This window comes from Chiloscyllium punctatum, chromosome 7, assembly GCF_047496795.1.
Source record: "Chiloscyllium punctatum isolate Juve2018m chromosome 7, sChiPun1.3, whole genome shotgun sequence".
NCBI lineage: Eukaryota > Metazoa > Chordata > Chondrichthyes > Orectolobiformes > Hemiscylliidae > Chiloscyllium > Chiloscyllium punctatum.
The window spans coordinates 91,993,506-92,020,238 of record NC_092745.1 but is presented as its reverse complement, the minus strand read 5'-3'; the positions used below and the strand labels follow the sequence as shown (position 1 = coordinate 92,020,238).

General features: G+C 42.7%; 1 protein-coding gene across 6 annotated transcripts in view; it reads right to left on the bottom strand.

Moving 5' to 3' along the window:
• Positions 1–26,733, bottom strand: part of LOC140479932 (armadillo-like helical domain containing protein 1) — a 63,301-nt gene that overhangs the window by 18,975 nt on the left and 17,593 nt on the right. For 4 of the 6 annotated variants that reach the window (XM_072574330.1, XM_072574329.1, XM_072574333.1 and 1 more), the window contains 5 exons: positions 19,657–19,853; positions 18,657–18,741; positions 15,828–15,947; positions 15,605–15,664; positions 4,297–4,369 (listed from right to left, as the gene is read on the bottom strand). In XM_072574330.1, coding sequence (XP_072430431.1) covers positions 4,297–4,369; positions 15,605–15,664; positions 15,828–15,947; positions 18,657–18,741; positions 19,657–19,853 — 535 coding nt within the window. The remainder of the gene's footprint in view (positions 1–4,296; positions 4,370–15,604; positions 15,665–15,827; positions 15,948–18,656; positions 18,742–19,656; positions 19,854–26,733) is intronic. The other 2 variants (XM_072574334.1, XM_072574335.1) reach the window with 1 other exon arrangement.

The window sequence follows — 26,733 nt, the reverse complement described above, 5'->3', positions numbered from 1 at the left end:
TTGGTGTCAATACTGGGAAGAATATCACTTTTATCATTGTTGACATAAAGTAAGCATAAGTCAGATATAAAGTCAGCAGACTCAGTGCAAAACACTGTTTATTCCGTCATTAATATGCCTTAACCATAAGTTCACTCGAACAATGCGTAGTGCAGTGTTATCAATCTTTCCCATCCATATTATCCATTCCAATTTATACTGAAATATTAAACTATTACATGTTTCAAAGAAAAACTTGAATTTATGTAGTAGCTATTTTATGACCATGGGACGTAGCTGTGAAAATATTTTGCTAATAATGTACTTGTTGAAGAGGAGTCTTTGTTTTAATGTCGAAAACATGCAGCCATTTTATGCAGCAAACCCCCTCAAACAGGAATATGACAATGACTACATTATGGGTGGAATCTTGTGAAGACAAAAAAAGTTGCACTTCCCTGCTGGACAGCCAGTGAGACCTCAATGTCAGCTCTTCTCAAGGAGGTATGCTGCCACATTTTGCCCTGTTATTTACACTTGGCACGTGGACCTTGTTGGCTAAGCAGCATTTATTACCCAACACTAATTGCCTTGGGAAAATGGTTATGAGCTGCCCTGCATTGTTGCAGTTCTTAGGGCATGGGACCACTCACAATGCAGTCAGGAAGAGAGTTCTAGCATTTTGACTAAGCAACAATGAAGGAATAATAATAGAAATCTAAATCAGGATGGTGTATGCCTTCAAGCAACTTATAGATGATGTTCCCATGTATCTACTGCCCTTGTCCTTTTAAGCATGGACGTCATGGGTTTTGAAAGTGCTGTTACAGGAACCTTGGTGAGATATTGTATTGCATCTGAGGATGACATCCTGTGGTGGATGGTGGGCCAATCAAGTGGGCTGTTTTATCCTGTACGGTGTAAAGCCACTTGAGCATTATTGTCCATTAGAGTATTTCATTGTACTACTGATCTGCACCTTCCAGATGATGGGCAGGCATAGATAAAACCGACTCACTGTTATAGACTTCCCACGTTCTGAGCCAATCTTTGTCATACTATTGATGTGGCTGATTGGAAGAACCATAAATGTTATTCATCTTTATGCATTATCAGTAAACATCCCCACTTTTGACTTTATGATGGATAAAAAGGTCACTGAAGCAACGGAAGTTGGTTAAGCTCAGAAAACTACGCTGAGGAATTTTAGGGCTCTTGTGACTCAGTGGTAGAGACTCTACATCATGCATGCAGTCCTACATTGTAGTTTCAACAACTGACATATCTCTTTTAGCTATGCCTGATGCTGCTCCGGGCATAGTCTCCTGCACTTCTTAACTAGTGTTAATCCCCTAGCTTGATGTTAATGGTAGAATGGAGGAATATTCTAAACCTTGAAGTTATAAATTGTGTTAATTCTGCTGTTAATGGCTCTCAATACTTAATTAGATGCCTTGTTCCTTCAGTTGCTTGATTTGTTCTGTTAGATATCACTAAGCGATAATCACTCCTATTGATATCTCTGTACCTTGGGCATTTAACAGGCAAGTGGTGGGCCTTTCCCTGTGATTAAGGATGTCAAAGGCAGAAACTGGCACCAAGTGTTGCCAGCCAATCAGAGACCAACTGTACTCAACACTATGAGAGAAGCTTCCGATCAAGAACACACCCAGGTGTAGGTAAGTGATGGTTATGGGTGGGTGAGTAATTGGGTTGAGGGCAGGGAGTGATTTTCACTGGTCCTCCCTTTTCCAGAGTGCCATTTAAATTGGGGAGTGAAAAGAGAAATAATAGGAGATAGCATGTTTAGGAGAATAAGTACCATACTCTGCAGCAAGGTAGAGTCTCAAAGGCTGTGTTGCTATCTTGTGCCAAGGCTGAGGGCATCTTTCCTGGGCTGAACAGGAACTTGGAATGGGAGGGGAATGATCCAGTGGTTGTGGTCCACATAGGTACCACATAGATTAGGAAGAAGATTATGCTGATGGATTACAAGCAGCTCGGGGCCGAATTGAAAAGCAAAATCACAAAGAGAATAATCAATTCAACTCAACTGGATCCATCATATAAACTCAGTGGCTACAAAGGCAGATAGGAGGCTTGGAATACTGCAACGAGTAACTCACCTTCTGGTTTTCCAAAGCCTGGCCACCATCTACAAGACAATTCAGGAGTATGATGGAATACTCCCCACTTACCTTGATGGGTGCAGCTCCATTCTCAAGAAGTGTGACATCACCCAGGACAAAGTAGCCCACTTCCCTTAGCATCACATTCACAAACATCCGCCCACTCCATCACTAATGCTCAGTAGCAGCAGTGTGTACTACCTACAAGATGCGCTGTAGAAATTCACCAAAGATCCTTAGACAGCACTTTTCATACCCACCACCATTTCCACCTAGAAGGATAAGGGCAGCAGAGACATGGGCGCACTACCAACTGCAAGTTCCCCTCCAAGCCACTAACGATCCTGACTTGGAAATATATTGCTGTTCCTTCACTGTTGCTGGCACAAAATCCTGGAATTCTCTCCCTAACACCATTCTGGGTCAACCTATAGCATGTAGACTGTAGCGGTTCAACAAGACATCTCACCACCACCTTCAAGGGCAACTACGGACATGCAATAAATACTAGTCAGCCAATGTCCACATTCCCGAGTGAATAAATGTGCAAACTAGCATGGTTAACTAAGATGAGGAAGGTAAATGCATAACTCTTGGATTGGTGTTGGAGAAACAGGTTCTGATTCATGGGGCACTAGCACCTACAGCCAGCTCCTAGAGTGAACAGAACCCCTGAATCTCCTGTTTATATGTCAACCAGTGCTCTCTGGTTGGTTAGCAGCCCCAATCAGGGAACTCATTGTAGGAGGTCCACCTGGCTGAACTCTTTCCAATCGCTACATCCCTTTCCCTTAAGTCCTGGAATGTAGGACTGTTCTTTTCCCTGTAGCGTCTTCTGAAGCATTTTTGCACAAGGTCCAGTTCTTCCAACACTGCCTCCGACACTGGCGACACATACTGGACCATAGCTTGCCTCTTGTTTCCAGAGCATTTCAGCCAAAATTAATCTTCAGGCAGCAACGGCATCGAGGCTGCAACATCTGCTGTGTCCATCTTGTCCTCCAGAGGTTTCTTCTACACTAAGCAAAGGGGAGAACCCACAGGCTCTGACAGCCTTGCCGATGTTCTTAGGGGCCAGGTATGTTTTGCTCCTGCCCTATTTGCCAGGCTGCCCCTTTCATTGGTCCACTTTCTTGTTCAGCACCAACACAAACTTTGTACATTATGGGACCTGACCTTGCATTGACCATGCCTCTTACCCATGCAAGGCAATTCCCATGGTTTCAATACCAAACTTGGTCCATGAAGTTTTGTGTGACCTGGCCACTATTGCTACCATCACACCCATTTCCCCAATCCCACAACCACTCCTCCCCAAACCAATTTCATGTAAGATCATCAAGCCAGGAGAACTGGCAATGTCCCTATTGCCTGCTTCATTCGATTAAAGGTTGATGTAGCTAAGCCTGACTGCAGTTATTGCCTGGTGTTTTAGCATATGAAGGGTGTGTGATGTGATTAGACTTAAATATTTAAAAAAGGAATGGTTTAAAGAAAGTTTATAAAGCAAATTGCCTCTGATTTAAAAATGTACAGGTAAATGATACCTGTACTAATACTATAGAATATGGATACTGTAACCTTTCTTCATGCCTTCATTTACCACAATGCCAAAATTATATAAAGGTCATGTTTGTGCCTGCAAGAGAAAATTAATTAAAATGGATTGTATGTATAACTGTGTGTTCATGAATTTGCATTTTTCACGACCTGCACCTGACAAGGAATTTGAAATTAGCCCTTTGATTTTCAATCAATCAATATGTTGAAAATTACACTTACTTTATGCTGGTCCTGTCCAAACAGTTTTTTTAAAACGTTTTCCAACATATCAATATTTGAGATGGAAAATGTTATGTTCTAATAGAAGAATCCAAATTCAGCATTTTGTAATTGCATATCTTCAAAGTCATTAGAAAAAAAACATTTTTTTTTGTTTCTCAGTATCTGAAATTTCTAGAGTCCAAAATAAGATTTTAAACAAATTCCAAACAGGACTTTAATGTTGAAAAGTTAACTCCCACCTCAATCCAGGTTATAAAACCGTATACTCCAACTCATTGCACAATGCCATGGATCTCTCAGCATCACAATAGTTTCCTTGGTTTGTTAACAATTGCTCAATTAGTGATTTGTAATACTAGTGGCAACTTGCAATTTGCCTTGAATAAGATTACTTGGCACTTACCCAATAACTTTTGCTGCTCCCGTCTGCTGTACAAACAAAGGTAGGGATTCTGTAAGAGTTGTTGTGGGTTCATCTAAATGAAAAAGAAAATTACTGTCATTCTGAATGCATTTTTCAAAAAAAAAACAAAACCTTGACTTGTGAAAGGAATTTCCAAATGCTAATGCACCTTTATGTTGAAAACATAATAACAAGCTGGAAAAGCGTAGCAGGTCAGGCAGCATCCAAGGAGCAAGAGAATCGACGTTTCGGGCTATTTCCCTCCCCTATCAGCATTCCGAAAAGACCACTCCCTCCGTGACTCCCTCATCAGGTCCACACCCCCACCAACCCAACCTCCACTCCCGGCACCTTCCCCTGCAACCACAAGAAATGCAAAACTTGCGCCCACACCTCCCCCCTTACTTCCCTCCAAGGTCCCAAAGGATCCTTCCATATCTGCCACAAATTCACCTGCACCTCCATACACATCATTTACTGCATCCGCTGCACCCGATGTGGCCTCCTCTATATTGGGGAGACAGGCTGCCTACTTGCGGAACGTTTCAGAGAACACCTCTGGGACACCCAGACCAACCAACCCAACCACCCCGTGGCTCAACTCCCCACTTCAACTCCCCCTCCCACTCCACCAAGGACATGCAGGTCCTTGGACTCCTCCATCGCCAGACCATAGCAACATGACAGCTGGAGAAAGAGCACCTCATCTTCCATCTACGAACTCTCCAACCACAAGGGATGAACTCAGATTTCTCCAGTTTCCTCATTTCCCCTGCACCCACCTTGTCTCAGTCCCAACCCTTGAACTCAGCACCACCTTCCTAACCTGCAATCTTCTTCCTGACCTCTCCGCCCCCGCCCCCACCCCCACTCCGGCCTATCACCCTCACCTTAACCTCCTTCCACCTATGGCATTTCCAATGCCCCTCCCCCAAGTCCCTCCTCCCTACCTTTTATCTTAGCCTGCTTGGCACACCCTCCTCATTCCTGAAGAAGGGCTTATGCTCGAAACGTCGATTCTCCTGCTCCTTGGATGCTGCCTGACCTGCTGTGCTTTTCCCACAACAACACATTTTCAGCTCTGATCTCCAACATCTGCAGTCCTCACTTTCTCCTACAATATAATAACAAGCACTACTTCAAGTGATCCATCTGGAAAAAATAATTTATGAGCTGTAAAGACCAGTCCCTCCTGGTTTTAATATCTAATATCTGTTGAATTGGCTGGTCTTAGTAGTGAAACATATTTCACCTGAGTACTACCTACTTGAGAATGAATGAATACCAAAAGTTCCCAGAGAGCTTTTGGAGAACTACATATTTACATAATGTACTGGCTGGTGTGTAGTCAGGAGGCCTCAACACCTGCGGTAATTTGCTTTCACTTTTGGTTGTGGCAGCCATTAAACACTTTGTTTGAAATATGATGTGAAAAGTATGAAGCTGAAATTGAGTGAATTTTCAAAACAATAAGAGAAACAACTACTGTCAAAACAAAGACAAAGATGAACTAAACCACCATCCGCAACTCTGAAGTGCTGTAAGAATCAAAATTTTCAATCCTTGCTGTAATGGAAGTGAAAGAAAATGAGACACAATTAGGATTTTTTTTCCAAATACTGAGAAGCAATGGGATCATGAAGTAGTTGATAGATGGATGAATGAAAAAAAAGAAAAGAAAGGTACATCTGGATTATCTGAAAAATAGTAGATATCAGCATAAGATGGTAGCTCAGCAGAAGGAAAACAGAGGCATAGCCTGCCTTAGGCATACCATTAATGATGTAAATGTTAGATGTTAAAATACCAATGGCTGGAGTGTTTTGATGTGGTTAAATGAAGGATAGGGAAGCAGGAAAATCTCAAATTTGGGAGAGCTCCTTCCCCTTCATTTGAACCTTTAAATGCCCTGCTAAACTACTCATTCAAAAGTACCTGCATGGGATGACATTTTTAAGAATTAGCACTCCCTTAGTACAACCCTGGAAACATTACATATTCAAAACCTGAAGAGAAACTTGCATTAACAACTTGTTATAAGTGTATTCACACTAGAAAACGAAAATGTTGACAAGGAGAATACTGAGATACAGGCTACTAGACTAGATGGGATTGAAGTGCATAAGGAGAAGGTGTTAGCAATTCTGGAAAGTGTAAAAATAGATCAGTCCCCTGGGCTGGATGACATTTATCCAAGGATTCTCTGGGAAGCCAGGGAGGAGATTGTTGAGCCTTTGGCTTTGAATTTTATGTCATCATTTTCCACGGGAATACTGCCAGAAAACTGGAGGATAGTAAATGTTCAAGTAGTTATAGGCCAGTGAGCCTTACTTCGGTTGTGGGTAAAGCGTTGGAAAAGGTTATAAGAGAGAAGATTTATCATCATCTAGAGAGGAATAAGTTGATTAGGGATAGTCAACATGGTTTTGTGAAGAGAAGGTCGTGCCTCACAAACCTTATTGAGTTCTTTGAGAAGGTGACCAAACAGGTGGATGAGGGCAAAGTAGTTAATGTGGTGTATATGGATTTTAGTAAGGCGTTTGATAAGGTTCACCACGATAGGTTATTACACAAAATACAGAGGCATGGGATTGAGGGTGATTTAGCAATTTAGATCAGTAATTGGCTAACTGAAAGAAGACAGAGGGTAATGGTTGATGGGCAACATTCATCCTGGAGTTCACTTACTAGTGGTGCACCACAAGGATCTGTTTTGGGTCCACTGCTGTTTGTCATTTTATAAACACTTGGATGAGGGCGTAGAAGGATGAGTTAATAAATTTGAAGATGACCCTAAGGTTGGTAGAGATGTGGATAGTGCAGAAGGATGTTGTAGATTACAGAGGAACATAGAGGTGCTGCAGAACTGGGCTGAGAGGTGGCAAATGAAGTTTAATGCAGAAAAGTGTGAGGTGGTTCACTTTGGAAGGAACAACAGGAATGCAGAGTACTGTACTAATGGCAAGATTCTTAGTAATTTAGATGAGCAGAAGGATGGCAGTGTCAGGTACATAGATCTCAAAGTTGCCACCCAGGTTGACAGGGTTGTTAAGAAGGCATACCATGTGTTAGCTTTTATTGGTAGAGGGATTGAGTTTTGGAACCAGGAGGTCATGCTGCAGCTGTACAAACTCTGGTGTGGCGCACTTGGATTATTGCGTACAGTTCTGGTTACCACATTATTGGAAGGATGTGGAAGCTTTGGAAAGGATTCAGAGGAGATTAATTAGGATGTTGCCAGGTATGGAGGGAAGATCTTACAAGGAAAGACTGAGGGACTTGAGGCTGTTTTTCTTGGAGAGAAGAAGGTTGAGAGGTGACTTAATTGAGACATAAGATAATCAGAGGGTTAGATTGGATGGGCAGTGAGAGCCTTTTTCCTCAGATGGCGATGGCCAGCATGAGGGGACATAGTTTTAAATTGAGGGGTGATAGATATAGGTCAGATATCAGAGGTAATTTCTTCACTCAGAGTAGTAGGGGCGTGGAACGCACTGCCTGCAACAGTAGTAAACTCTGGATTAGTGGTGCTGGAAGAGCACAACAGTTCAGGCAGCATCCAAGTAGCTTCGAAATCGACGTTTCGGGCAAAAGCCCGCTCAAAACGTCGATTTCGAAGCTACTTGGATGCTGCCTGAACTGCTGTGCTCTTCCAGCACCACTAATCCAGAATCTGGTTTCCAGCATCTGCAGTCATTGTTTTTACCACAGTAGTAAACTCGCCAACTTTAAGGGCATTTAAATGGTCATTGGATAAACATATGAACGAAAATGGAATAGTATAGGTTGGATTGGCTTCAGATTGATTTCACAGACCGGCACAACATTGAGCACTGAAGGGCCTGGACTGCACTGTAATGTTCTATGTTCTATGGCAGGACTGCCACCAGCTGAGCCGGAATTGCACATTAAACTGTGAATTTTACAAACTGCTAGATTTTAAAATACTCCACTTCTTAAAATGGTTATAAAAATCACATTGTTTGAATTTTGATAGATAGATTAACATTAAATTGATCACCAATTTAAACTTTTAAAACTGGATATTTAACCTGGAGTGCCCTTATTTGGATTAAATCAAATGTATTACCTATGCCATACCACAGTAAAAGTCACATGCTTTCTGGTAGTACTAAGAAATAAGAGTCCTTGCCTCAATTCTGCAAAGTTTCATCTTACTGCTAAACTTGTAGGACTTCATTCAAAGAGATCCAATGCTACATAATCCGTTCAACGTTTCTCTGCCAGAATTAATTAACCACCAAATAAATAAAAAAAATTTACCATTCAGACTGAGCATTATTAATGTAAAAACATAAGAACTAGCAGGAGAAGGCAATTCAGCCTCTCAAGCATGCTCTACCATTTAATACAATTGTGGCTGCTGCCACCTCGGCTTCATCTCCACTTTCCTGGTTGCTCTACATAACTCTTTACTAATTGAAAATCTTTCTATCTCCTCCTTAAATTGTCCTAGCATTCACGGCATTCTGGTATAGTGAAAGCCACAGGTTTACCACCTTCTGAGAGAAATAATTCCTCCTCATCTCTGCGTTAAATCGGTCACCCAAAGCCTAAAATTATGACCTCTCATTCAAGACTTACCTCAGTTAGGACTCTCATGCTTGTAAACTCTCGCGAGTATAGGCTTAAACTGCTCAATCTCTCTTCCTAAGACAAGCCTTTCATCTCTGGAATTGGTTTAAAGTGAGAGGGGAATAATTTAAAACTTTTCCATTTGTAGGGACAACATTTTCAAGCAGAGGGTGGTGCATGTATGAAACATGCTGTGTGAGGTGATGGTGGAGGTGGGTACAATTACAACATTTAAAGGCATCTGGATGGGTACATAAACACATGCTGGCAAATGGGATTAGGATATCTGTTGGCATGGACGAGTTTGACCAAACCATGTGTTCCATGCTGTGTTCCTCTATGATAATTGATAGCCTCACACTTTTCCACATTAAACTCCATCTGCCAAATGTTGGCCCATTTGTCTAATCAATCCATATTCATTTGTAAATTGTTCATTCCATCATTACAGCCTACTTTCCCACTTATTTGTGTCATTTGCAAAACTGGCTAGAGTAGTTTCTATCCCTGCATCCAAGTCATTAATACAGATTGGAATGGTTGGGGCCTGAGGACCAGACCCTATAGTATCCCACTAATTACAGCTTGCCAACCAGAAAAAAGGTCCAATTATCCCGAAGCTTGGCTTCTAGTTGGTTAGCCGATCCTCCATCCAAGCTAATATATTACCCATAACCCCATGCGAACTTACCTTGTGAATTAACCTTTTGTGCAGCACCATATCAAATGTCCTGTGGAAGTCCAGATATACTGCATCTACAGACCCTCATTATCCACTTTGCTTGTTACATCTTTGATTTGCTAGACTTCTTCAATCAAACACAATTTACCTTTCATAAAACCATACTAACTCTGGATTTGACTTTCCAACTGTCCCAACACTTTATGGATTCCAACAATTTCCCAACAACTAACTGTCCATAGTTTCCTCCTTCTTGGCTCCTTCCCTTTTTGAATAAAGGAGTTATATTAGCATTTCACCATTCCACTGGAACCTTTCCATAATTCAGGAAACTTTGGAATATTATAACCAAAGTTATTTCTGCTGCCACTTCCTTAGACCGAAGGACATAGGCCTTCAAAGCCTGGGGACTTGAATGCCTTTATTCCCAGAAGTTTGTTCAGCACTTTTCTCCTAAAATGGTAATTAGTTTAAGTTTCTCCTTTTCTATAATCTCTGCATTACCTGTTTCTATGGGATGATTTCAGCATCTTCTGTGGTAACTGCAACAAAATCTCAATTCCTTCTTTACCATTTCTGTTCCTACTATTAACTCCCCAGGGTTAAACGTTCCTCTAGGGGTTAAACATTTAGGTGCTATCATCTTCTTTATATACTTACCAAAGCTTTTGTTAGTAGTTTTTATGTTTTGCTAGCCTTCTTTCATAATTAAACTTTGCTCTTTCTAAAGCATTTTAAGTAGCTTTGTTAGTCTTAAGTTTCTGAAACCTCCAGTCTGCCACTCATCTTTGTAATATGATACAGTTCAGTTTTTGCCTCTGTCATAGTCATAGATGTTACTTCTAAACTCCTTTCTTAGCCATGAATGTCTTTTTCTCCACTTACAATATTTCTTTCTCTCTAGAAAATATTTTAGTTGGGAGAAATTGAATATCTCCTTATATGTCTACTACTGTTCATCAACTGTCCTATTTTTAAGTCTTTCTGCATAGTCCACTAGGGCAAAAGTCTGTCCTCATGCCTATGTGATTATCTTTGTTTAACACCAGAACACTAGTATGGCATTCAAGTTCCTCATCCTCAAAATGAATTCGAAATTCCAGCATGTTATAATCACTCTTCCCTAGAGAATCATTTATTCTGAGACCACTAATTAATCACAACGCATTATCTGAGCTGACATGGCACCTACTGTTAAAGCTCATTTGAGAATGTAACTTTAAAAAAGGTTCTGGGATTTACATATGAAAGAACTGAAAACAATATGGTCATTCTAAAAGACGAGAGACTTAACAAACAACCAGGTCTTTTTCAATATACAATTTCAGTTGCACCACACTGTAAACTTTTGCTATAAATTCTGTCCTACAATCTTATACTCTACAACTACCTGAAGGAGCAGTGCTCTGAAAGCTAGTGCTTCCAAATCAGCCTTTTGGACTATAACCTGGTGTTGTGTGATTTTAACTTTGTCCACCCCAGTCCAACACCAGCACCTCCAAATCATGACTAATTAATCCCATCTCATTACACAATACTAAAACTAAAATAGCCTGCCAAGTTGGTTTCCTGACATCTTGATCCAAGAAACAATCTCAAAAACACTATTAGCTCTCCCTCAAGGCTACCTTTGTCAATTTGATTGATCTAGTCAAATAAGCAAATATTTACATCAGGCAAGATTAATATAATTTTTCCTGGTTTATACAGTTTTGTTCTGTGGACTACTGTTAGGGTATCTGAAGATTATTCCCAACTAAGTTATTTTGCAACCCGGATGAAATATTCTGACCACAAGTAGGGAAAGCAACCGTCAGGACTGGTTAGACAGAAATGTCTTTTGCCCTAACTATACTACCTCTGATTAAGACTACATTTTTCCTTTCTCCCTCACCGCTGTATTATGGTCAGTTTGCTCATCCTCTCTACAGATCTCACGGGGAGCAAGAATCTTGAAACTGTTGGACAATGACAATGACTGAGGTTCCTACAGTGCTACATTCTGGATCCCTCTACCTGCCTCACTTGTAGTTGCACTATCCTGTCCCTGACCAAACATAGAACAATACAGGCCCTTCAGCCCTCAAATGTTATGCCGGCCTTGTATTCTGCGCTAAGATCAGACTAACATAGATAGCCTTAATCCTACTAGCTTCCATGTGCCAATCCAAGGATCGCTTAAATGCCCCTAATATATCTTACTCTACTCAAAGTGGTGGGTGCGTGGAATGCTCTGCCAGTAGTGGTAATAAAGAACCTACTTCTAACATCTCCCCTAAACCTTCCTCCAATCACCTTAAAATTATGGCCCCTTGTGATAAACACGTCCACCATGGGAAAAAGTCTCTAGCCATCCACTCTGTCTATGCCTCTCAACATCAAGTCATCTCTCAGCCTTCTTCGCTCCAATAAGAAAAGCCCTAACTCCATCAAACTTTCTTCATAAGAAATGCCCTCCAGGCCAGGCAGTATCCTGGTAAATCTCCTTTGCAACCTCTCTAAAACTTCCACATCTTTCCTATAATGAGGTGACCAGAACTGAACACAATATTCCAAGTGTGGTCTAACCAGGACTCTACAGAGCTGCAGCATAACCACGTGGCTCCTAAACCCAATCCTCCAGCTAATGAAAGTCAACACACCACACAAACGTAAGTCTTCTTAACAACCCTATCAACTGGGGAGACAACTTTGAGGAATCTATGGACGTGGATCCCAAGTTCCCTATGTTCCTTCACACTGCTAAGAGTCCTGCCTTTAACCCTGCATTTTGCATTCAAATTCGACCTTCCTAAGTGAATGACTTCACACTTTTCCAGGCTGAGATCCCCATGCCACTTATCAGCCAAGCTCTGCAGACTGTCAATGCCTTGTTGCAACCTACAACAAACCTCCACACTATCCACAACTCCACCAACTTTCATTTCATCTGCAAACTTACTATCCCAACCTTCCACTTCTTCATCCAAGTCATTTATAAAAGTCACAAAGAGCAGAGGTCCCAGAAACACCACTGCAGAACACCACGGGTCACCAAGTTCAAGGCTAAATACTTTCCATCTACTATGGGCCAACCAACTCTGCATCCAGACAGACAGGTTTCCCTGTATCTCTTGCCTCTTTCCTTTCTGGATGAGCCTACCATGGGGAACCGTATCAAATGCCTTGCTAAAACCTATGTATAGCAAATCCACTGCTCGACCTGCATCAATGTGTTTTGTCACATCCTCAAAAAATTCAATAAGGTTTGTGAGGCATGACCTGCCCCTCACAAAGCCATGCTGACCATCACTAATCAAATTATGGTTTTCCAAGAAATCATAAATCCTGTCTCTCAGAATCTTCTCCAATACTTTGCACACCACAGACGCAAGACTGACTGGTCTGTTAATCCCAGGATTATCCCTATTTCCTTTCTTGAACAAGGGAATAACATTTGCCACCCTCCAACCATCTGGCACTATTCCAGTGGACAGTGAGGATTCGAAGATCATCACCAAAGGTGCAGCAATCTCTTCCCTTGCTTCCTGTAGTACCCTAGGGTATATCCCATCTGGCACAGGGGTATTATCTATCCTTATGTTTTTCAAAATTTTCAGCACATCCTCCTTTCTAACATCAACATGTTCTAGCATTTCAGTCTGTTTCACGCTCTTCTCAGAACCATCAAGGTCCCTCTCAGCAGTGAATGCTGAAGCAAAGTACTCATTAAGGACCTCCCCTACATCCTCAGACTCCAGGCGCAAGTTCCTTCCACTATCCTTGATTGGCCCTACCCTCACTCTGACCATCTTCTTGTTCCTCACAAGTGAGGAAAACACCTTCAGTTGTTTTCTTAATCCTACCCACCAAAGCTTTTCCATGCTCCCTTTTAGCTTTCCCAAGTCCACTTTTCAGGTTCTTCCTGACTACCTTTTAACCCTCTAAATCCCTATCCGATCCTCACGTCCTCAACCTTAAGTAAGCTTCCTTCTTCCTCTTGACTAGATGTTCCACATCCCTTGTCATCCAAGGTTCTTTCAACCTATCATCTGTTCCTTGCCTTCGTGAGGCAAACCTGTCCAGCACTGTCAGCAGGTGCTTCCCGAACAACCTCCACATTTTTGTTGTGTATTTCCCTTAGAACATCTGCTCCTAATCTAGGCACCCCAGTTCCTGCCTAACAGCATTGTAATCCCTCCTCCCCCAATTAAATACTTTCCCATACTATTTGCTCCTATCCCTCTCCATGAGTATAGTTAAGGTCTTGGAGTTGTGATCACAATCACCAAAATGCTCTCCCACCAAGAGATCTGACACCTGGCAAAGTTTGTTGCCAAGCACCAAATCCAATATGGCCTCCCCTTTAGTCAGCCTATCTATATATTGCATCAGGAACCCTTCCTGGAAACACCTAACAAAACCTGCTCCATCCAAGCTATTTAAATAAGTAGGTTCCTATCAATATTAGGGAAGTTAAAATCACCAATGACAACAACCCTGTTTTCCAAAATCAGCCTCCCAATCTGGTCCTCCATGTCTCTGTTGCTATTGGGTGCTCTGTAGAAAACTCCTTTCCTGTTTCTGACTTCCACCCATACTAATTCTGTAGACAAACCCTCCTGGATGCTCCTTTTCTGCAATTGTGATACTCTCCCTGATTAGCAATGCCACTCCTCTACCTCTTTAACCTACCCCTTATTCCTTTTGAAACATCTAAACCTTCGAACATCCAACAACTATACCTGCCCCTGTGATATCCAAGTCTTCGCAATGGCCACATCATAGTTCCAAGTGCTGATCCATGCCTTGAGTTTGTCACCCTTATTCCTGATATTTCATTTATTAAAATGGACACACTTCAACCCATCGGTCAAAAGCCCTTCAACGTTGATTTCGCTGCTCCTTGGATGCTGCCTGAACTGCTGTGCTCTTCCAGCACCACTAATCCAGAATCTGGTTTCCAGCATCTGCAGTCATTGTTTTTACCTACACTTCAACCCATCACACTGACTGCACCTTTGCCCTATCAAGTGCCCATCCCTCCTCTCAGACTCTCTGCAAGCTATATCTGGCTGTTTCCTACCTATTCCATCATCTCATCCATAGCTCAGGTTCTACTCCCCTGCCAATCCCAAAGAGCTCTAGCAAACCTCGCCCGAGGATATTGGTGTCCTTCGAGTTCAGGTGCAACCTGTCCTTCTCATACAGGTCCCACTTTCCCTAGAAGTATCCCAATGATCCACAAATCTGAAGCCTTCCCCTCCTACACCAGCCCGGCAGCCAAGTGTTCATCTGCACTCGCTCTCTATTCCAAACCTCACTAGCATGTGGGACCTGCAGCAATTCTGAGATTACTACTCTGCTCGTCCTGCTTTCTAGTTTCCAACCTAACTCCCTATATTCTCTTTTCAGATCCTCCTCCCTTTCCCCACCGATGTCATTGGTACCGATGTGTACCATGACTTCTGGCTGCTCTCCCTCCTCCTTAAAAATCCTATAGATGCGATCAGAAACATCCCTGACCCTGACACCCGGGAGTTTCCCTCACAACCACAGGGTCTCCAGTCTGTTCCTCTCACAATTGAATTTCCTATTGCACTCCTATTCTCCCTCTTCTCTTCTGAGCCACGTTCAGTGCCAGAAACCTAGCCGCTGTGGCTTTCCATTGGTAGGTCATTCCACCGACTAAATTGAAGATGGCTAAACTAAGGGATGGGTCTGCCTTTTGAAACATAGCATCCAGATAACTCTCCACGTCCCTAAGTGCCAGTGTCCAAAGTTCAGACTCCAGCTCATAAACTGAGCAGAAATTCCTCAAGCAATAGATGCTTGCTATAGATGTGATCACTATAAACTACAATGGGGCCCAACCAGCTCTCACATGGTTTAGCTACATCACATGCCTGGCCCTGTGTGTACAGTTTACTTAATTAAATTTATTTATTTTTTATATACTACTGATTTTAAGTTTTCAATCTATAAATACTTCTCCCATTTAGCCCTTAATCTGAAAGCAAGTCACAGTAGGTAGAAGAGAGAAATACTCACTTATCTGTGACATCAATTGGCTTATCTCTTGGGCCTTGGTCTGCTCCAGCCTCCATTGATCTGAGGAAGTAGGGTGGAAAACAAGAAAGCAGTTCCACATTTTCCCACTTCACCAAATTCCCATCTTTACAAAACTCCCAGGTTCCACTCTTTGCAATTTGCACTCTTGTCACATTCGGTATTTTAAAGTTATACCTTGGGGTCAATGCAATTTCTTTCTTACCATCAAGAATTTTTGGTCGATCCTTTATGTCATCTGTTGATGGATTAAGACACGCAACTAATCCTTCTAGCAGAGCCTTTCGTACATTATAATTCAGGAGCATCTTGATAAATTCGATTCCTACAGGACAATAATCATTACATGTAACACAAGATTACCTCAATGTTTCACAAAAAAACTCTTATTCTGTATGGTATTGTGATAAAATTAGATTTTTGACTGTTGAATTTTTGATTGAATCATAGGAATGTCAAAACATTAAAATGAGACCATTCAGCCTGTGTAGCTCTTTGATACAGCTATTCAATAGTCCCACTTTTTAATGTCAAATGAATATGGTAAACTTGTGATGGGTATTAATGTCAAGTAGTTAAACAATAAACAGAGGAAGGATGTTAAGTGTTTATAAAAAGAAGAAGTGAGTTTGATGATTTGCAGTGCCCTTAACAAGCTTTGCATGCAAATTATTCGATTGGAAACAAGGGTGATTTACTGATGGTGGTTAACAGAAGGAAAAAAACATTTTGTTTGTCTATTGGTGGGGGTGGGAGGGGGAGGTGGGAGAACATCTTCAATTGTGTCAGAGCCTTCTGGATGTAAGAAAAAAAGAACACAAAAGGGGGAGGAGTCTTGTGGTGTAGTGGTAGTGTCCTGATCTCCGATCCAGAAAGCCTCGGTTCAAGTCCCACCTCATCCAGAGGTGTGTCATAGCATGTCTGAAAGTTCATCTTTTTACAAAAAACAATCTATGAAGAGAGGGAGTCCCTTGTGGCACAGTGCTAGTGAAGCCCAGGTTCAAGTCCAACCTGCTCCAAAAGGTGTCAAGACATCTCAGAGCAGGTAGATTAGAAAATATCTCAATCTCCCTTAATCTATTGCCTCTTCGTTTTTGGCCTATTATGCAGTGATACTATCCCTACTTCTGGCCTAGGAGGCCTGGGTTCAAACCCAACTGCTCCAGAAAGTGTGTAGTAACATCTCTGAATAGGCTGATTCAGAGACAAGAAATTTTTGTGGCACTTTGGTAATATCTTTATCTTGAATCAGGAGGCCCAGGTTCAAGTCCCACTGGTTCTGAAAGTAGGTAATAGCAACATCTCTGAACAAGTTAATTAGAAAATATCTCCCCCAACAAAAGGTGAGCTCTTGTGATGGAGTGGTACTATCTCTACTTCTGGGTCAGAATGTACAAGTTCTACGTTTCTCTTGTGTGTGCCATAATACATCTGAACAGGCCAATTTAAATGTCATTTTCTTCATAAAGGAGGAGAAAAGTGGTCTTGTGTTGCATTGCTAGTATCCCCCCCCTCGGAGCTAGAAGTTCTAGGTTCCACTTCCACCTACCCTGAAGGTGTGTCATAACATGTACAAAACAGATTGATTAAAATAGCTACACGTTTAATGCTGTTTGGAAGAAAGGTCACCGAACTTGAAACATTAACTCTGCTTTCTCTCCAGATGGTGCCAGACCTGCTGAATTACTCCAGTAATTTTGGTTTTTGAGTCAAATTGAGTTTTGCTAAAGGGGAACATCTGTGTCTTGGTCCCTGCTTCGCCATACAGCTTGGATCTTTTAAGACCACTGCCCATAGCCTGTGCTTTATTTCTTTCCAAATATTTATCCAATCACATTTTCTGTATTCTTTATTTTTGGGGATAATGTAACCAATTGAGAAATATTTCCCATGATAGCAGATTGTCAAAGAAAAAAAACCATAAACTCAGAACATGCAGATGTTATTGCAAACTTCACAAAATTAAGAGAAATCATAATAATGAATTATTTTTTAGAATCCTTACAATGTGGAAGCAGGCCATCAAGTCATCACCAACCCTCCAAAGGGCATCCCACTCAGAAAAACTTCCCCACCTTATCCTTTGGGGAATCGAAGCATAGACTGGGTGACTGCATCGCAGAACACCTATGTTCTACCCACAAAAAAAAAACCCTGAGCTTCAAGTTGCCTGCCACTAACACACCACCCTGTTCCCTGGCCAACATCTCTGTCTCAGGCCAGTTCAGCACAAGCTGGAAGAATATCTTATTTTCCACTTTGGGACCCTGTGGCCTTCCTAACTCTATATAAAGTTCAATAATATTAGAATAGGTCTGGGTGTGTTGCTGTCTGGAAGATCGGTGTAGACTCAATGGGCAAAAAGGCGTGCTTCCACACTGTAGGGATTCTAAAAAATATTTCATCAATTTGTGAAGTTTGCAGTAATATCTGCATTTACAGCTTTATCTTTGAGGAATATTTTCTATGACTGTGGATTGTCAATCATTCAATAATTTGAACTCTCCCATATCCTAGCCCCAAACTCCACACACCAAGCCTTGTTATCACATAGTCTGCCATTACACACTACTTATTGTTAGCCATTAATAGTCTCAATTAACAGCTACTCACCCTCCTAGCCAGTTTGTTATCCACTCCTTTGCCTGTCTAACAGCTCCTCTCTCTCTTTGGGCTCTATCCCCAGCTATGGTTTACTCCTTACCCACTGCTCCCACTTTAGCTTCTGCATATAAACCGTCAGTTCTGAGGAAGATTCACAGGACCAGACAAGTTAACTCTGATTTCTCTTCACAGATACTGCCAGACTTGCTGAGCTTTTCCAGCAACCTCTGTTTTTGTATCTTTCAACATAGACCTGAGTTTTGGCCTGATAAAGAATATGTTCGGTCTTGGTTTCTGCAAAACTGCTTTTAAAATATTTAAGCAGCACAGGCTCTAGATAAAACCTTACTCCTAAAAATTGCAGAACAGAAAACAAGGAATCTAACTGGAGCTGCAACCCCATATTAGCCCAACACAGACAGTAATTTACCTTCATATTGCACTTCATAGTGAACAGTTTTCAAGATGTTCAAAAGTGGTTCCACAATGCAAGGGTGTACGATCTTCACAACTGGCTAAACAAGAACAAAAAAAAAGTACTAGATGACATTTAAAAGCTTATTTTATAAATTAAACATTTTTTATAAAGGAAACACTTCTTGGTTTCTCAGTACTACTTCTTGGTACAAAGATACTGTCTGCAAATTTCTGCTAATACTGTTCTATAATTGGACAGGAGGCTGCATGAAGTGAATTTCCCTGCAGATCTTGTTTCGCCTTTACTTTTACAGACTTAATTAATTGACTTGGCAATGCAACATTACTCAGCATTGTCAGAAGTACTGTCAATTAGATGAAGCATTAAACCAAAGTCTCATCCACACTCCAATGTAAAAGATTGCAAGATATAATTCAGAGTTAAAAGGAAACTCTCAATTTTCAGGCCAATACTTATTCCTCAATAAACATTAGATTTAATTGGTTTAAAAGATTAACCATTGTTTCTTTCTCCCCTAGAATAGTCTAGAGTACTATGGCCCTAAATTATATGCTGTTGAATCCTGTTCTGTACCTCATATCATAACCATACAGGAGACTTAACAGAGGATGCCTGGTTCACCCTCTGGCCAAAAAGAGATGCATGGGACTAAAATAGATATGAAGAACAACATTAAAGGAATAAAACTATTATCAGTAAAATTGAAAAATGTGGTGCTGGAAAAACACAGCAGGCCAGGCAGCATCCGAGGAGCAGGAGAATCGACATTTCGGGCATAAGCCCTTCTTCCTGAAGAAGGGCTTATGCCCGAAACGTCGATTCTCCTGCTCCTCGGACGCTGCCTGGCCTGCTGTGTTTTTCCAGCACCACATTTTTCAATTCTGGTCTCCAGCATCTGCAGTCCTCACTTTCTCCTATTATCATTAAAATGAAAGGAATACAATAAACAAATGTGATGAAATGCAGACTTGCAACTACTGTAGTTTCTCACCTGCAAAGTCATCAGTGTTTGAAGAGCCAGTTTTTGTACCTTTGGGGAGGTGCATGGTAATAATGCAATCAATCCTTTGTACACTTGTAATTGATACTTTGGGTTGCCTTGTGCTAGTAATTCCAGTAAGATCTGAGCCTGTTCTTGGGTCTTTTCCAATTTTGCATTTGCCAAACACTCTGCAACATTTCTCACACCTTTAAAAATACAAAAATATTTAAAACAATAAGACCACAGTTATATTCATAGTTAATTAGGTTATTGCAGAATACAGGGCGAAAGTGAGGACTGCAGATGTGGAGATCAGAGTCTAGATTAGTGTGGTGCTGGAAAAGCACAGCAGGTCAGGCAGCATCAGAGGAGCAGGAAAATCGACGTTTCGGGCAAAAGCCCATCATCAGGATTTAATTGCATTTGTACTGGTGAGGCCAGAGGAAGTGCAGATACAGAAGCATTCCAAGCATCAACAATGGCAACATAAACTGCCAGCTCTGTAGACACCCTTGCCAATCTCGCACAAGGCTTTGAGTTATAACAGCACCTAGAGGATGTAATGAAGACATTCACGGTTTGGATTTACTTGAGAATGAAGAATCTGAAATAACTCCACAGAGGTTGATATCCCTTCATCAAATCACCCTTTATTTACACATGAATAGTTCTTGAGTCAAGATTAGAGTAGTGCTGGAAAAGCACAGCAGGTCAGGCAGCATCCAAGAAGCAGGACAATCAATGTTTCAGGCAGGAGCCCTTAATCAGGAATGAGGCTGGGAGCCTCCGGGGTGGAGACATAAGTGGGAGGAGGGTGGGTCTTGGGGAGAAGGTAGCTAAGAGTGCAATAGGTGGATGGAGGTGGGTTTGAAGGTGATAGGTCGGAGAGGAGGGTGCAGCGGATAGGTGGGAAGGAAGATTGGCAGGTAGGACAGGTCATGAGAATGGTGCTGAGCTGGCAGGTTGGAACTGGGGTAAGGTGGGGGGAGGGGAAATGAGGAAACCGGTGAAGTCTACATTCATGCCCTGGGGTTGAAGTGTTGTGAGGCGGAAGATGAGGTGTTCTTCCTCCAGGTGTCTGGAGTGGCAGTGGAGGAGGCCCAGGACTTGCATGTCCTAGGCAGAGTGGGAGGGGGAGTTGAAATGTTCAGCCACGGGGCGATGGGGTTGATTGGTGTGGGTGTCCCGGAGATGTTCCCCAAAGTGCTCTGCGAGAAGGCATCCAGTCTCCCCAATGTAAAGGAGACCATAACGAGAGCAACGGATACAATAAATTACAATTGTGGAAGTGCAGGTGAAATTTGATGGATGTGAATGGGTCTTTTGGAGCCTTGGATAGAGATGATGGGGGAGGTGTGGGTGCAGGTTTTGCAATTCCTGCAGTGGCAGGGGAAGGTGCCAGGAGGGGAGAGTGGGTTGTTGGGGGGTGTGGATCTGACCAGCTAGTCATGCAGGGAACGGTCTTTGCGCAAAGCAGAAAGGAGTGGGGAGGGGAATGTATCCCTGATAGTGGGGCCCATTTGTAGGTGGCAGAAATGGCGGCTGATGATGCAGTTTTTGCGGAGGTTGGTGGGGTGGAAGGTGAGGACCAGGGGGGTTCTGTCCTTGTTGAGGTTGGAGGATTGGGGTTTGTGGGCGGAGGTGCGGGACATGGATGAGATGCGTTGGAGGGCATCTTCAAACCCGTGGGAGGGGAAATTATGGTCTTTAAAGGAGGAGGCGATTTGGTGTGCATTTCATCCATGTCCCGTACCTCCGCCCTCAAACCCCACCCCTCTAACTGCAACAAGGGCAGAACTCCCCTGGTCCTCACCTTCCAACCCACCAACCTTCACATAAACCGCATCATCTGCCAACATTTCCGGCACCTACAAACGGACCCCACCACCAGGGATATACTTCCCTCCCCAGCCCTCTCCGCTTTGCATAAAAGACTGTTCCCTCCGTGACCACCTGCTCAGATCCACGCCCCCCCAACAACCCACCTTCCCATCCTGGCAGCTTCCCCTGCCACTGCAGGAATTGCAGAACCTGCGCCCACACCTTCCCCATAACCTCCATCCAAGGCCCCAAAGGATCCCTCTATATCCAAAGTTCCACTTGCATGTCCACAAATGCCATTTATTGTATACATTGCTCCCAATGTGGTCTCCTTTATGTTGGAGAGCCTGGATGCCTTCTTGCAGAACATTTTAGGGAACAAAAACCCCACCACCCAGTGGCCGAACATTTCAACTCCCCTCCCACTCTGCCGAAGACATGCAGATCCTGGGCCTCCTCCACCACCACTCCCTCACCACCCGATGCCTGGAGGAAGAACGCCTCATCTTCTGCCTCAGAACACTTCATCCCCAGGGCATCAATGTGGACTTCACCAGTTTCCTCATTTCCCCTCCCCCCACCTTACCCCAGTTCCAACCTGCCAGCTCAGCATCATTCTCATGACCTGTCCTACCTGTCAATTTTCTTTCCCACCTATCCACTCCACCCTCCTCTCCGACCTATCACTTTCATCCATATCTCCATTCACATGTTGCACTCTTAGCTACCTTATCCCCAGCCCCACCCCCTTCCCACTTATCTCTCCATCCCGGAGGCTTCCAGCCTCATTCTTGATGAACGGCTCCTGCCCAAAATGTTGATTTCCCTGCTTCTCAGATGCTGCCTGACCTGCAGTACATTTCCAGCACCACTCTAATCTTGACTCTCTGATCTCCAGCATCTGCAGTCCTCACTTTCGCCTATGAATAGTTCTTGACTCTAGTATTGCCTCTTCACAACCAGCTCTCAGAGCGTCAGAATCTCTGACATTCCTCTTATGACGTGTGTGAATATACTGCTCCTTTAACAACAATATGCTGTCCTAGCCTTTTTTTTCCCAGAAGTTGTGAAAGTAGAGATTCCGAAAGGTCTAGGTTTGAAGAGTTTTAGGGCCAGTTTAATTATAGCGAACAGATACTGCCTCAGGAAAAAGGCTTTCAAGTTAAAAAAAATGAAATATGAGTGGCCGGTTATCCCAGCTCAGCTTTTCTCTGGTTTGGTTTTAGTAAGTTACCTTTTGTGCCAAGAGGTGTTTATGGGGATTGTTGTAAGTATTTGGAAAAACTGGGATAATCTGTTGGGTTTTTATTTAGGTTAAGTTATTCTATATTCTGTTCTCTTTTGTTTGAGTTTCAATCCAGTAATCTTGTAAATAAATTCTGTTTTGTTTGAAACTATGCGCTTTGACCAGCTACATCACTGCTGGAATATCCACCTTACACCTGCTTTAGACAACTAGCAAAGTTATGGTCTAGGCTACTTCCTTGAAATAGTTTAACGTGGTCTGGCCTGGTCCATAACATCTGTCAGCCAGGGCTTCCTGAATACAGCTGTTGATTTGGTCCACTCAGAGTATTCATATTGAGGCCCAGCTGATGGACTCCGAGGAGGAGAGATGTAGTGAGTGTAACGAGGTCAAAGGACTTTGGGAGGTTATCCAAGGAAGAAAAACAGAGTGTTTTAGCACTGAGTCAGGTTATTCTGACTCCACATTCAATACTGGTGGTGTGTAATGCATGGGACCGCATCTCTTGAGCCAGGAGCACCTAAGTAGAATTTCACTCTGTTCTTCCAGCAGCAAAAGCATTGAGGCAGGTACTTGGGTCATGTCCATCTCTGTTTCAGAGGACTTGTCAACATTTGATGGAGAGGGTGAACTCACAGGTTCCTGTAGGCTTGCCAAATGTTCTGAGGAGCAGTCCACATTTTGCTTATGCACCGTTTGCGAATTCATGGCTTTCGTATGGTCCACATATTTGCTCAAGACCATCACACCTACCCAAATTTTATATGTCACTGGTCCTGGCCTCGTGTCAACCTCTTACCCATGCAGGGGTACTTCCATGGTTCTTACACCAAAGGTCGTCCACCGTATCAAACAGTCTCTCTTGCTTGGCAGAGTCTTGTGTCTGGCATTGGAATTCCTGATGCTGTTTTACCTCCCCCAGTCTAGGAAGATCAGACTTAACCTGGTGCGGAGTCTTCTACCCATTAGCTTCGGCAGAGTTGCTATCTCTGTATTTGCATTTGGAGTGTTTCTGTAATCAAATAAGGACCATGACAGCTTGCTATCAAGTGAGACTGTAGGCAGGCAGAAGACTGGAAGAACAGAGCAAGCTAGGCAGCATCAAGAGGAGAAGTCAATGTTTCAGGTGTAACTCTTCTTCAGGACCCTGAGTACTGCAGAAGGGTTACACCCAAAATGTTGACTACTCCACTTCCTGATGTTGCCTGGCTTGCTGTGTTCTTCCAGCCTCCTGCTTGTCTATCTTAGATTCCAGCATCTGCAGTTCCTTCTTCTCTAATCAAGTGAGGCTGTAAAGCTGTTTCTTCAAAGTTTGGACTGTACTTTGTGCCAAGTCATTGGATGATTGGTGGTATAAAGAGGTCCTTATATCAAATCCCATTTAACTTTAGCATATACCTAAACACCCTGCTGGTAAATAATGGCCTGTCATCTGTGACCAAAACTTCAGGGATTCTGTGTATTGAAAAATATGCGCTCAGCTTTTCTATCACATCTCCATGTTTGACAAATAAACTCTATGCATGTCCAACCACCTTGAGTGGGCATCTACAGTGATTAAAGTCATTGGGCCCATGGAAGGACCTGCATAGCTGATGCATAACTGACTCCAAGATTTATCAGGCCATTCCCACAGATGTGGGGAAGCTGCTGGTGGTCATTTTTATCCTCGTCAACACTCTGGGCACTGCCCGACCAACACGGCTATATCTGCATTCAAGCTGGGCCACCAGATATAACATCTTCATTTTGGAGACTGCTGGATGGTCCTACTAGAGTTCAGCCAGTATTTGGCAGCAGCCTTTGCTCAGGACAATCATTCTTGCTCCCCATAACAATATGGTGTACTTGACTGTGAGCTCGTCTCTCCAAGTCCAAAGAGGTTTCAATTCTAGTTGTGACTGACTTTTAGCTTCCCATATCACGACCGGTTGTTTCAGTTTTGACAGGACTGTAAGTTTCTGCTTCCTAAGTCTGATATTATCAGTTGTGACTAGAAGTGTGTTCAGAAAATGTAATAGCATTACAGACTCTTCCACTGAGGGTACTACCAGTAGGGTATCTGCTCATGGAAGATGGTTCAATGCATTCATATTTGCTACTTAGCCTCCCAGACATGGTTCCAATTTGTAAATATAAGGACTTAGTTTTACATAGCTTCTAGCCACATTCAGTGGTCCTATGGGTGACACTGCCTTGTCCTTTTCAAGCAGACAAAGTAGGGGTTTGTAGTCTATTATTATCATAAACTTTCATCCATAAAAAGGTATTGGTGAAAATTCCTGTCTCCAAATATGATTGTTAATTTATCTGGATATATTTAAGCTCTGTATTAGTTCTGGATGTATATACTATTTGGCACTCCTCTCCATAAGGCCAACCATGAGCCAATACCACTCTGACAGTGCATGGGGAGGCATTGCATGTCAATACCAGATTAGATTAGATTAGATTAGATTACTTACAGTGTGGAAACAGGCCCTTCGGCCCAACAAGTCCACACCGCACCCGCCGAAGCACAACCCACCCATACCCCTACATCTACACCTTACCTAACACTACGGGCAATTTAGCATGGCCAATTCACCTGACCTGCACATCTTTGGAGTGTGGGAGGAAACCAGAGCACCCGGAGGAAACCCACGCAGACACGGGGAGAACGTGCAAACTCCACACAGAGAGTCGCCTGAGGCGGGAATTGAACCCGGAGTTCTGGCGCTGTGAGGCAGCAGTGCTAACCACTGTGCCGCCCAAGATCTTTCTTGGGATCATAGTGTGCCAACATCTTAAAGGATGGGCTTGTTAATCCGACCATTTCCAAGGCTAACCTTTTTTCAGGAGTTGATACAAAAGATGCTTGGTTATGCATGGACTTTTCACAATAATATACCAGTTCAAGAAACGACATAAGCTCCTGGACAGACAAGGGAGCCAGGGCACCTTTGATCACCCTCACTTTATCTTCCAATGGATGTAACCTAATCATGTGACTCTATAGCTCAAGTAGGTCAATTGAGGTGCCCGGACCATGCATTTTTCCCTTCTTAGGCATTTGCCCGCCTTGGAAAAATCCCTTAGGACTATGTCCAAGTTCTTTAAGAATTTCTTTTTAGTTTTCCCAGTTATTAGAACATCATCTAGATCAATGGTGACCTGAGGCAGACCTTGCAAAATGTTCTCCATTGTCCATTGAAAAATCGAGTAGGCTGATGATATCCCAAACAGCATTCTCGTATACTGGTACAAGCCCTTCTGGGTATTAATTGTAGCATAATTCTGGGAATCAGTGTGGACTGGTTGGGCCGAAGGGCCTGTTTCCACACTGTAGGGAATCTAATCTAAACACTGCAGAATCAACCACCACAAGTGAGTTACTACCATCGTACACGGCTTTGGCATTTCAGCATGCTGTTGCACAGACTGATGAAAGATGATTCTGCCAATTCTGTGCTGAGTTATTGATGAAAGTTATTGATGAAAGAACTGCAGATAGTTCAGCCTACGACCCTTCCCTGAGAATGCATTCAGGAGATGTCCTGAAACTGAGGTGACTGACCTCCAACAACTGCAACCATCTTTGCTTGTGCCAAGTATGACTCCAATCAGCAGATACCATTCCCCCCGATTACCACTGATCCCATTTTTATCAGGGCTCCCTCTTGCCACACATGGTCAAATTCAGCCTTGCTGTCAAGAGTAGTCGCTCTCATTTCACCTCTCAAATTCAACTCCTTTTTGAGGTGTGAACCACTGCTGTAATGAGATCAGAATCTGAGTGGCCCTGGTGGAACCCAAACTCACCACAAGCCCCTACATATATAACTTCCCACGATTTTGCTGAACTCCAATTACAGAAGTCCATATTGGTTAATTCATTGTTTTAATAGCTTTCCCGTTTATCCTTTTAGCAAAAGCTACTATTCAATAAAGGCTGGGGAAGCATCTACCATTAATCAATAGTGAAATTATTAATGCACATCATGTAACTCTTCCAATCATTTGTGGAATAACAATTTGAA